Below are 13,045 nucleotides of genomic sequence, written 5' to 3'. Positions count from 1 at the left end.
AGACTCTCTCAGACTATTTTTATGTGTTCACATGCTTTCACTACCTTAAATGTTCCCAAATCATTGACAGTGATATCTGAAATTAAAATTTGAAATAATAAAACATGTTTTTATTGTGTGTGTGTTTGCTTGCAAAAACTAAAAGTAGCAGACATCCAGACCTTTTAAGACAAATAATCTCATCTTTAATTGTGAAAAAGTACACAATAACAAGAACATTTGTCAGAATGCTGCACTGACTTGTTCTATACAGCTGGACTTAATGTGCTCACAGTATCTTAAAACAAGTAGACCCTTGTTAGATATTGTGTTGAAATAGTTCCAACAATGTTAAAAAATAAAGTGTTTTCTCCTGACTGAGAGATCTCTAGTGGTAGAAATGACATGCAAGGCATTTAAGGAACACTGTGGCTTAGAACATGGTGTCAGTTTGTTTCATTTTATTACAACAGAGTTTTGTCTGTTTGTTTGCATCTCTGCTAAGGATAAATTCCATAAAATTTTAGTCTAGATTTTTCTTACTTTGATAACATTGTGAGATACAGTGTTTTTGTTTTGTTTTCTTTTGTTATTTTCTCAGAGAATAGTGCATACAATCAGGCATATTTAGGCGGCTGCTGTCTATGAGTGATTATGTTGTCATTGTCTCATGAGAGCATAAACAAAGCTTAACAGCATACTGAGGACGTGTTCATGATAACCCATTTTGACAGGGCAGCGGCCAATAGGGAAACTCCAACCCTCGAACAACCAATGGTTACCTCATCATCACTTAATCCTTATAAATCATCAAGTCAAATGTTCAGTAGTCCCAGTGTCAAGGTGACTCAGAGTTATCCTGCTGTAGACTAAATAGTAATATTTGTCAGTGCACAATACATTTATACACAACTGACTTTACAGTGTCAGTTCACAACATCAACATCACAGTTTATATCACAGTGGCTCATTAGTAAGAAACACAGAGAGTGAAAAACAAAGATTTGTGCCTTTCCCAATGCTGTTTGGATACTTTTAAACTCGATAGCAAAAAGTAATTGCAAGATTTGAGGCAAACACTATTAAAATTGTGACATGAAGATAACCTCCTCACTTGCAAAATCTTAAACCCACAGGCCACATTTCTGAGGGGGTCTGCATTTTGTTTTGAAAAAAGATGAAGGATGAATCCCAAGAATATTTCACTCTGACTCTTTAACTTCATTTCCTGGTCAGTAAAAGACTCCCAACCTGTTTCAGGATGTTCGCCAAGCATTAAGACTGGAAAGAGGCTGAAACAACTAGCACCTGCCAGCACTTCTAAAGCTGGTAACAGTTTTTTCTTGGTTTTCAACAGTATATGCATGTGAAAATGTCCATTTGAGGACAGTTACTTGCTGAAACATATCCTTCACAAATACTTTCATTCATCCACCTAGTACTTCTGTAAAGTATATTTGGCTATAGCAAGCACTAGATCTGATGTTGATTTTGATCTCAGTACAGGGAAAATGATACCAAACATGGCAACTTTACTGTGAAAACTAACTCTGGAAAGCTGCACACTAAGAAAATGTTCCAACATGTAACTCTCCCGAGGCCACAAACTGACTCTTCTATATGTCTGTTAGTGTTCTGAAGTCACAAATGAGATTGTGAACAGTGAAAACAGTGTGTTTAATAGTTAGCTCTTGTGGTGTTGGTAGACTGTATTTTTTATCTTTGGACAGAGCCAGGCTAACTGCTTCTGAAAAAAAAAAGTTCTTCTACTCGATTTAATGGGAGGTTCATGTAGCACAAAGAATTTTCCATCCCAAATTGCCTCAATAAACATTCTTACATTGACACAAGCTTCTTGATAAATAACTTGGCATATAACCGCAAGCGTATCTCCGTGCTTCTACAATTCTGACTCAGTCCTCAAACTTCATCACTCCATCAAAGCCATGGTAAGTGAAGGGTTCAAGGACGGGGCTGCAGACATCCTGAGCAAGACAGGCCATCCTGTTGTTGTCACAGCTGTCCTCGGCGCCTGGTTTAATGTACACCCCGTCAGCAGAGTGGATGGACGGGTCCTCATTAAAATAGTTGTGTGGCCGCAGCAGGACCCCACCCCCGTTACCCACGGTCACTGTGTTGGGGATGTCCTCGGAGTGGGGAATGTGGAGGAAGCCGGTGGTTACCCAGGCAACCAGGTCCTGCAAGCACATTATCATACACATCATGTACTATCCCTCAGGTAAGTTGTGTAATTTCAAACTGACATGCATTACTACATTATTGGTTTTTACATGCAGACTGCATCTCAACACACCTCATTTTCAATGTTTTCGTTGTCTTCAATGTACTTGCTGAAGTCGACAGCTGGAGTCCAGATGTTGTTTTGACTGTAGAGACTGCTACTCGTCTGCTCTAAGTCCTTGTGCTTGGTGATGGCAACCTTATACCTGGAGACAGAGAGAGGAGGCTCAGATAGAGATAGCATTGGATCAGCAGTGCGGCAATGACTGAAGTGTGTGGCTCTTTGGGGATTGTAACCATAACATCAGACAAGAATGCTGCATTTGAATTTCTGTATCAAATAAGAAGTTAGAGTCACATGTCACACTCTAATTTCAACATATGTAACTGCTGTCAGCATTCCCTCGGATGACATCTTTGCGAAATGGTAGGTAAAATCTCAAGTCATGTTTTTATAATATCTGGTCCATGCCAGCATATAAGAATAAATTGACATTTAATCATGACAAAAATGTAAGACACACATTCTGTCATCAGGCAGCGTACATGTGTCTTCCTGTCTCCAAAGGACTTTGATCGGAGAAGAAATGTCCACAAACACAGTCTGGCTCCAGGACTTCCATGTCCACAGGAGGTCTCGTCCTTTCATTGTTACTTTCAAATCATGCTGCTTAAGTACTGACTGACTAGAATTATTCATAAAAGAAATTACCTTAAGTTTAAATTGAGCATCCAGAAGGTCATATCGATAGATACTCCATAGAGTACTTACGTTTTTCTTTAATGATTCGGAAAAAGTCAGCTAGCTAGGTTTCTTTTGCAGGGATTTGGTGCATCCAGAGGAACTGAGATTTGTTTAAGAATAACAAAGAAGTCAGAGTGTTTTCCCCCCTATATCAGAATGAGAATATGGTGCAGCCAGACCTCTCCCCAGGGCTGAAACACATTGCATTGTGAGGTGTATTCTCACCTGGCCCACGACATGGCCCTCTCATCGGCCTGGCTCTCTGGTAGGTGATCCCCAGTGAAGCTGAACACCTGCAGCCTGTAGGAGCGTTGGTGACCCCATTTATTGACCTCTCTGCTGGCGATGTGGAGGTAGCGAGGGCTCTTCTTGTCATAACGCAGAGCAGCCTCCTGCAGAAGTGTCAGTTAAATTAGTCCCACAAGATTCAACAGTTGTTTTGCGGACTGAAGCACTGGTGAGAAATTGTGAATCATATACAGTATTAATATACAGTAAGTTAATACATCACAAGTTTCCAGCATTGAGTGATAAATGGCATGACAGCACACGTCGTGATGATGACATCACATGTACATGTGTGTTATTTATTCAACATGTTTCTCCAGTGTCCTCCTGTCAATCTACACATATACATGCTGATGGTTTATAATCATATGGATGTTGTTATGTGTTGTGACTGAGATCCCACCAAACATCCTGGAAAGTGACAAAGTTCCATTTTTCCCTCTTAATTACATAATAACATGATCACCATCAGTAAACAGAATGCTGTCTGACTGTCTCACTCGTGGGGAAGGATGCTGTTTTCTGGGGCAAAGTTCACTAAAGTCTCTGGAGGGTTGCGGGTGGGTTTTTTTTTAAGACAGTAACTACAACAACACAATAGTGGAAGGAGACGCTTGTTAAGTTAAAGTTTTTTTTATGGAGATAAACACCGTTTTTCGGGCAGAATGTGATGAAGAGTCAGTAGGACATATAGCAGAAGATCTGAGGCACTCAAGAGGGTAATGATTTAAAAAGCCTTTATTAGTATATGGTTAGTCTAATAAAAACATGCCAACGCATTTCAGCCTAAAAGGCCTTCATCAGGGCAAGGGCAAAGTGTTTGTCAGTCAGCTCTGCTCATTGTTAAATAGGTGATCAGAGACAGCTGCTCAGTGCAAGCAGGTAGGCGGTCACATGATTGGCTAGACCTGCTAATGGCAGGAAAAAAGGTCAAGAATATGGCAGGCTCTGTACAACCAAAGGGAAATCATCCCCACACAATTTAACATCATTAATTCAACAGAGTAATCAGAACGTCTAAAAACACACATATTATATACATTCATGTAAAAAATATTGAGCTTGGTAGAAGACTGAGAAATTACGTATTTCTCCCTCTAAAGACATTTCTAAGAGACAACTGAACTATCAGTTCTAATAAAAACAATTTAAAAAAGGGAGAGAAATCCAGTTCGCCATTCAAACCTGGGTAATATGTGGCTTACAAAGTATAAATCCAAAATGACTCTCTTTGCAGGAGTGTTTTGAGCCTGTCTCCACCCCTGACCGAGTTTTCAGCATGCTCTATACCTGATATCTTTAAAGAATTACAACTGCCATGATTTACATCTTCATAATGAACAGCCATGGGATATTGGGGATTGCCAGTTCTTATTGCTCAGCCAATCTTGACTTCAATTTGCACTTTGTTCTCCCAATATAGGAATGACCACATGGACAGTCTGTAAACATCGTATGAGGTATTGCAACTGATAAATGAATTTATATCAAACTTACGACCAGATATAATGTCAGTAAAGTAGTTGGCATTTATCATATTACTGCAGTGATTACAATGTGCACACTTGTGGTTACCTTTTCTGGTGGAGAGCCAGGTTTTTCATCGTATAGTGAGGAGATGACTTTTAACAAGTTTATCATTTAGGGTCGGAGCTCTCCTGAAGCTAATGGTTGGAGCATCGAGTCTCTGAAACTGACCAAAAGGAATATCATCTATTAAACTAGGTGGATGGAAACTGTCCACTCTGAGGATCATATTGCGGTTAGTTGATTTTCTAAAGATAGAGGTGTGTAAATCTCCATTAATAATAATAATAATAATAATAATGCATCTTATTTATAGGCGCCTTTCAGGACTCCCAAGGTCACTTTACAAAAACAATTACAGAACAACAACAATAATAAAAACAATTGCTTGATTGCTGGAGCTGCCATCTCACAACTGCAGCATGATAATACCCTGGACTCCACTCTACCCACTGGCAGATTATTTTGCCTCTCAGACATGTTATGCTATTTCAGCTTTTCGTCTTCCTGCTTCACGCACATTACTTTCGAGTTTTGTCCTTCAGCTCTTCCAGAGATCACCACCTGCCTTCACCAGCTCTGTGCCTTGCCACCTCCCAGCCTCCAGCACCTCTGCCACCAAGCTTTCCTCATCCTCTGGATCCACCTTGCCAAATGCTTCAGAGTGCTTCAGCTTAAAAGCCCTACATTCCTGCTCCAACCCCCTCAGCTAAGCCACCTGTCCAAGTCAGAGCTATCGCTCTTACCATCTACCTGGTCAAGTCATATTAATCTTTTAAAACTGCCCAAGCCTGATTGTCTACTTCTGGGTCCTGAAAATATCTTCACCAACCGTAACAACTGGCACAATTTGGTACAATGATTTCCAATCACGCTGTCCAGTCTCTACAAAGATAATACTGTGAGACATCCTTGTGCCTTTGCACTTCATACTGTCTCAACACTGACATAAGCCTGCATGTACTTCATCATGTTTGGTGCACACTCTTACTCATTCCTGTCATAGCTCTTTAAATGTTATTAAATTAAACCTAAATGTAAGTGAATATTTTTGTTTAAATGGGAAAAAAGATGGAGGCAGACCTTTTCTGTTGTAAGCTCTTTCTCCACCAGCTGAGGAACCATAGCGTATTGATCAGGCATCCATGGCAGCGACACATTAACATATTCCATGTCTTTGGTCTGGAAAACATTCTTCACCCCTACAGAGGAAAGGAAATCATTCTTATTTGTGTTGTAGTTTTGGGGGAATTTTGGTCCCCTACAGCTTGTTTTTTTTAAAAATTGTATTATTATTTTCTAATATGTTTACAGCTGCAATAAATAATATTTCTGTGTCTACAATAGAACAACTGACCAATGACCAAGTTGATTTCAGTTATATGGGTAAGGGTGTCATTTAGAAACATTCATGAGACTGTAAAACTTCCAAGATGGTGTAATGATCACCAGATGTTTGCAGGTGACAGTGTGTGTCCGGCATAATAAGAAATTTTATCTACTGACACGTGCGGGCTGTCTATTTCAGAGAATGCTACTATTCAGGCCATGGTCATGTACTTTCCTCTGAGTCCTTAATAAAGTCATTATCTTTACATTGATCTCATTGCTCTGGTTTGACCACATCACTGTTTCAGTTTAAACTACATAGTCTGAGAATTGGATGACGTTGATCCCGGCGTAGTTTGCAAATTTATTCCCAAATTCATTTCGTATCAATGCTCTGTGGACACACAGTCAGGTTGCATGACTGTAATGGTTCATCCTCTTTTGTTTTTAAAGCTCCCACTGTAAGACATCACTCACCCTTCTCATCTACACACCTTTCGGCTCCAGTGTAAGTGCATTGTGTCAAAACGGCTATATAGTTAAATGTCACCATGACCAGATTAACTTGTGTAGGTTCCCAAGGCAGAACTTTGCTGTTGAGCTGCTGGTGATCCGCCACACATTCTTAGTGCAGTATTGGGTCAAGAGTTTGGGGAGGACAGGACCTTGCTGACGTAAGTCAGAGGAATTAATCAAATCAATTTGGGATTTTGTTTTAAAACAAGTCTCCAGCTACTTCAGTTGTTTGGGAGAATGCTCTGTTTTGCTGTGAACCTCCAGAAATGTTCTGTGGAATATGAAACCTTACATTCCATCAGCATGGGGGGAGGAGATGATGACTGAGTCTTGACTTTTTGATGAACTTATCTTTTAAAATCCCTGGCCATGACAGGGTCAGGACACAATGGATAACGACATTGTGTTTTAGGTAACACTTGAAGTGAAACTCTCGCCAAAATGCAACCTAGGTTTTTTTTGTGAATGTATATGAGTCACACTTGAGGCATTTTTAAGATTGACCGTATTTTTGTTTTTGGCTCAAACTCATTTTCAATGGGAGTGCATGGGGCACTTTTACGCTAGCATCAAAATCGCTATTTTTAAAACACTAAGAAGGCTCGACACAATGTAAAACTTAGTATCATAGTATCACCACACAGCTCAACTGAACCACACTCATAGTTGTCAGTCCCTGAGCACTTCTGGGCTGCCATGACGACGGCTAGCAGAACAAGCTACTGCTAACGTGAGTTGTTCAAAAACTTTCTTTTTGGTAAACTCTGTGTACGCAAAAAATGTTCTCAATGCTTGTGTTCATGTGTAGAGACCCTGGTGATACTACGAGCAAAGTTTCATGTTGTGTCGAGCCTAATTAGTGTATCAGGAGGTCACCAGGACCCAAAGAGCAGAGACCAATCAAGGGACAGGAATTGTAGGAGGGACTGATTGGCAGCAGGTGTGTCTGCAGCAGTCACTCTCTAAATCCTCTGTGCATGCCAGGGCTGTGAATGTTTGATTCCCTGTGGCTCTGGTAGGACGGACTTTTAACATTGTTTTATACTCATGTTAGCATTTTAATTGTTATGGTATGGTAGGGGTGCTTGCACCCCGAGGTATTTATATTTTAATGATTTTAATTATGGGTCTGCCAAACTTATATACAGCTTTGAAACCTCTTGTGTTTTAAAGTAAACTAACAGTGCTTGTGTTTGTCTTAGGCAAAGCACTGACTGCCTTTTATTTTGGTTTAGTATCATATATATTTTATCTTTACTGGTTTTATTGTTTTTTATAGGATTGGAATTATTTTAGAGTTTTAACATTCTGTCTCCTTTTGTCTCTAGTGCTGCGGCTGGTGAGGTCCTCCATTCATCGCCGTGGTTCATGCTGGGAGTTCATTTTAGATGGTGATATGGTTTGTGGTTGCACATTGTAGTAATGTGGTGTTTTATTTGAAGTGTGTTGGGTTTATACTTCTTTTTGAATACTTAGTATACTCCCAGTGTCCTAGCAGTGAGTGGTTGGTGTCCCAGCCATAGTATGACTGTCTGTCTTCTTGTCTCTTCTTGCCTGTGTTCTTAGAGTTTTAGCTGCAATAAAACACATGGCATGTATGACTCACACTGGCTGTTGCAGCTTCTTCATTGAAGCTCCTGTGTACTCTGTACCTTCTTAAAAGTTACGTTAGTGTTTTAAAAATAGTGATTTTGATGCTAGCGTAAAAGTGCCCCATGCATTCCCATTGAAAATGAGTTTGAGCCAAAACGAAAATACGGTAATAGTGCCTCTTTCATCATAATTATGCCTTTACACAAAGGTTTGACTCATATACATTCACAAAAAAAGCCCAGGTTGCATTTTGGGGAGAGTTTCAGTTAAACTCCAAGGGTACAAATAATATACATGAACAATGCAAACTTGATTTAATGCATTCATAAATGCAGGATGTGTTATGAATTCCTGTTGATCAAATTATCAAATCACTATGAACTTAAGACAATTCATATAAGTAAATATTATTATGTATTATTATATTATTCATATTTACAGTATACATTAATTGATATGTGACTGAATTAGCTGGTTTAAAGTGACATTAAACTCTGAAAGCGGAATGGTGCCTGCTCTAATAGAAATGTGAAGCTGCTTGTCAGATGCAAATCTGTACATAAAACATAAACAACAGCATGAATACATAAATAAAGTTTTATGTAATGGTTGTCAAAGTGCTCATTTAATGTCCTTAACCAGTGATCAATAAAGACATTTGAACAAAAGTCATAGATTCTTGATCATTATTAATGGTGAGCAACCGGAAACCATTAGATATCCTGCATTAATTCATGTATGACAAGATGAGTCATGCATTAATCATTACTCAAGTATATGATGTGAATTCTTATTATAAAGTGTTCCTGTTTTTGTTCATGACTATAAAGGGGTAGTATTAAGGCCTAAGTTACTCTTCTCTCCGTCATAATGGAAATGTTTATTAAGACAATGTCGTTTTTCCTCATCTCTGTATTTCCACTCACCCAACACATCCAGGTCCACCTTGAAGTTGATGAAGTGGGTGTGGATGTTCCCCAGCACCTTCTCCGCCACCTGGTGCCCGTGTCTCAGACTGCCGTCCACCAGGTAAGAAGAGGAGATGTAGCCGGTGGCGTGCACCTTGGCCTCCACTGACCCGCTCTGGTAGAAGATGAAGTCCCACATGTAGTCGTAGTTACCGATAGCTGTGATCGTCCTGAACACCAGGGCGCTGTTCACCATCCCCCCGTAACTGTTGTGGAAAAAGTCCGAGAAGTGCCTGCGCAGGGGCTGACCCATGTTGTGCTCAAAGATACAGATCGAGTTCCTGAATCTGACCGGTGCTGGGACATCGATGTAGCGGTATGTGTCCACGTAGGTGGCTTCGTAGGGGCAGTCCACGCCACGGACCAGCTCGTGCGCAAAGCGCCCTATCCCGATGCTTGAGTCCAGAAACTTGGTAATGATCATCCCCGGAGTCACCGAGCCGTACACCGACATGGCCTCCTGCACGCTCAGCTCGTAGGCTATCCTCTCGTCCCTGAAACGCACGTCAAAAACCCTCATGCCCGTGAGAGAGCTGAGCCCGAACGCGAAGCTCCAGTCGAGGTACAGGACTTGGTTGTTTTTAACGCTGTAGCGCTTCCCCTCCGCGTAAAACAGCTGCGGGCCGATCTGCAGCGGCTTGTGCTGGGGTTTTAGAGACGCGTAGTTAAGCATCTCCTTGTAAACTATTTTATTAACAGAGCCCGAGTCATATTTCTCCCTGAGTTCTGCTACGGTGTCGAAGTATTGGCCATTATAGAGCAGCCGCTCCACTCTCCAGTCGGACTCGTTGACGCTCTCGTGGTTAACCAGCACCTCAAAGCCCACCGGGTGGATGTACATACCGCTCTCATCCCTGAAGAAAGACACCCAGGTCTTCCTGTCCCCGGATCGGACTCCACGGGGCATCTGCTCGAACGCGTTCAGCGTCTTGGACTCACTCACGTCGAAGCTCTCTTTCATGAGCTTCTTCAGTTTGGAGAAGACCTCAACTTCAAAAAGCTTGAAAAGTAAAGCGTACTCCCCGACGGTGACCGTGCGCGCATTGATAGGCAGATCCATGTTGTACCTCTCCTTGGTGACATCTTTTATGTGTTTCGGGTTGGGAAGAGGCCACACTACGTACTCCTTAATGTATCCTCCAGCGCCGTAGAAGACCACTACCGTCGCCTCTCTAACCGGCTTTGCAGCTTTCCCTTCCAAGTAAGCAAGGACGTCCGCTTTCTTGGGTAGTGACAGGTCTATTAAAAACAAGAAATTATCCGATGGCTTGGTTAGGCGTTTGGTGGATATGTTTAAGTCCTTCTGTGTGACCATGTACTGCTGGACCTGCAAGTACTCCTCCCGGGTGAGGTCAGCGAACACAAGGCTGCGATCGTCGTGTTTGCCCCTCAGCGGGTGGACGCGCTGAGCCGAACATTTGGTCGCCCTGCTGGAGTGGACAGCGATCAGAACGATGTTGAGAATGATGGAGACGAGGACGAAGAGGATCAGCGCCCATTTCACTAAAGAGTTCATCCTCCGCTCTACCATTACGCACGGACGGAGAGCAAGGGAGGAGAGGACTGAGCTCCGGACCAGAGCGAGCGGTCAGACGGCTTTGGAGGGGAGAGGCGCGCCCCACGACCCCGCCGTCTTCAGCCCCCTCCGCGTGGATTCCAGAGCCCCCTGCCCCTCCCTCCCTTCTGGATGAACTGTGGTGTTACTCGGGTTTCATCCAGCCTCTTTAAGTTAACACGGGCCAACGTGACTTTACGCACGCAATTTTAACCATAATCAATCGCCGAGACAAAACGAGGTTGTTTGAGCAGCTTTTCGCCTTAAGTAAAGAGAAAAATCCTCTAAATATCTGTGTGGCTTCTACAGTTGAAATGGACCTACATCCTTTACAATAGACACGATGCCATGAGCAAAGGAACTTGACGCATTGTTACGCACTGATTTCCCTGTGGGCCACTGCTAAGAAAATGAAAGAACATTTACTTTTTTTTTCTGTCATATTATGACTTTACTCTTTATCTGCTGAAATGGCTCACATGTGGAGTAAATAGATTATTTTCTAAGCATATAAAAGGGAAAAAGTGGGGAGAGGAAAAGAAAGAACAACAGGGGGCTGAAACATAATCTGAATAGGAAAACAAACAAAAAGGAATATAATTTGTGTATATATATGTCATTGGTATGAAAAACAATTATAAGTTTTGAGGCCTATTAAGCCTACCAACAAACCTGCCAACAAATCCAACTAGTCTCAACAAACAGGAGTCTTTTGAATTCTTCATCTAGCAGTCATTACAAACAAAAAAAGGGTTTGTTGACTTCACTTGATGAATACAGGAACACCAATCTTTGCTCCATGTTTACTCCCTTACACTGTAAAATCTCGAATCTGTAAACGTGTATTTAATTATTAGCTCAGAGTGTGTTAAAATAATTCTTCGATAATTTAGAATGGGAGGAAGGAGATCGGAGCCAGCTCAAAGTACAGACAAGGTTTAATCTTGTGCAAGAGGAGCAGTCACAGAGTAACAACACAGGTCTGTTACAGAGTGAAGACTTCATGTCTGAGGAGGAAAGCTTGGTATTTATCTGTCTGTGTGGGTGTGATTTTACTCTGACAGCTATTAATGTATGCCCTCCTGCACTTAAAGAAAGAATTCACAGAGAAGGGAGTGAAACATTCAGTGGTTTCTCGATACCTCACATCTGTAGAAAAACAAGTGATAAAACAAGGTCACAGGTCACGGGGGGATTACACTGAACGTGGCTGTGTAAGACTTCAGTTCACGTCTCTACGTGGAGTAAAACATTTCCATCACAGTGTGGTTTGATAAGTTTGTCATTTTCAAGTTTATTCTTGAAAATTGACTTTTAAGAACTTTTAGTTTGGTCGACTACATGTCCAATGGATCAGAAACAACACTTCTGATAAACACTGGTCATCTCTAACTTTAGTTTTCTGTCTCTCTGTCTTTCTTTTCCCTCTCTCTTTCCCATCATGCCCGGGGATCCTCTGTCTCCCCTGGCTCCTGCTGTCTCACATGTTAACATTCTGCGATCTTTACTAATCATGTTCTGTACATGCAACAGTCTATTGCATATCTGTCTGTTGTGGGAGAAGGATCCCTCCCTCTGGAGGTTCCTCCATCTTTCCCCCTGTTTTTTTATGGCAAGTTTTTCCTCACTCTAATCAAGGTCTAAGGACAGAGGATGCCGTTCACTGTACAGACTTTAAAGCCCACTGTGGCAATGTGATTGTGATTTTGAGCTATACAAATAAAATTGACTTGATTTGATCGTTTTCTTAAATCATTTAGAAACAATGTTAGCTTATTCACAGACACTTTTAGCATGTATTCAATTAGCATTTACATTTTTGCTGGAATCTTTCCTTTTCCTGCGATGAAAAGAGTTCCGTGGTGGGGATCGTTATGTGACTTTTTTTAGACACGTGCCTCAGGGGAGTCAGATTGTCACCTCGCTGATCAACTTTAAAACAGTGTACACCGTGATGAAGATAGTTAGACACGTTGGTCTTAGGTAGAGTCCTTAATGTATAAAGCACCAAAGTAATTCAATTCATATGGAAGAAACTTGTAGTCTTAATGTCACTGTCAGAGCTGAGTTTCATGGAGGGTAAGTTCTAGACTTTCGCTCAGAGTTAGATCACAACATTATTTGCCGCCTATTGACTTCTGAGACATTTGCACTTATACCCCATCACCCTCTATTGCTTAACCCATAAGAACCTAGACCCATTTTTCCTTAAAGGAAAATTATGTGGGATATACCACAGACCAAGTGGACAACATAGAACACATTTCTGATGTTTTTTTCAGAATAACACTTTTTAATACCAAA

General features: G+C 41.3%; 1 protein-coding gene across 1 annotated transcript; it reads right to left on the bottom strand.

Moving 5' to 3' along the window:
• Positions 1-162: 162 nt before the first annotated feature.
• Positions 163-12,044, bottom strand: aoc2 (amine oxidase copper containing 2). The gene is made up of 5 exons (XM_037089711.1): positions 9,145-12,044; positions 5,864-5,982; positions 3,191-3,357; positions 2,294-2,426; positions 163-2,177 (listed from the first exon to the last, which is right to left on the bottom strand). The coding sequence occupies exons 1-5, from the start codon at positions 10,715-10,717 to the stop codon at positions 1,893-1,895; spliced, it is 2,277 nt and encodes a 758-aa protein (XP_036945606.1). The 5' UTR covers positions 10,718-12,044; the 3' UTR covers positions 163-1,892.
• Between the last annotated feature and the right edge of the window lie 1,001 nt (positions 12,045-13,045).

This window comes from Acanthopagrus latus, chromosome 23 (assembly GCF_904848185.1).
Source record: "Acanthopagrus latus isolate v.2019 chromosome 23, fAcaLat1.1, whole genome shotgun sequence".
Classification (NCBI taxonomy): Eukaryota; Metazoa; Chordata; class Actinopteri; order Spariformes; family Sparidae; genus Acanthopagrus; species Acanthopagrus latus.
Note: the sequence above shows the minus strand (reverse complement) of the source record. Positions and strands in the feature narration are given on the sequence as shown.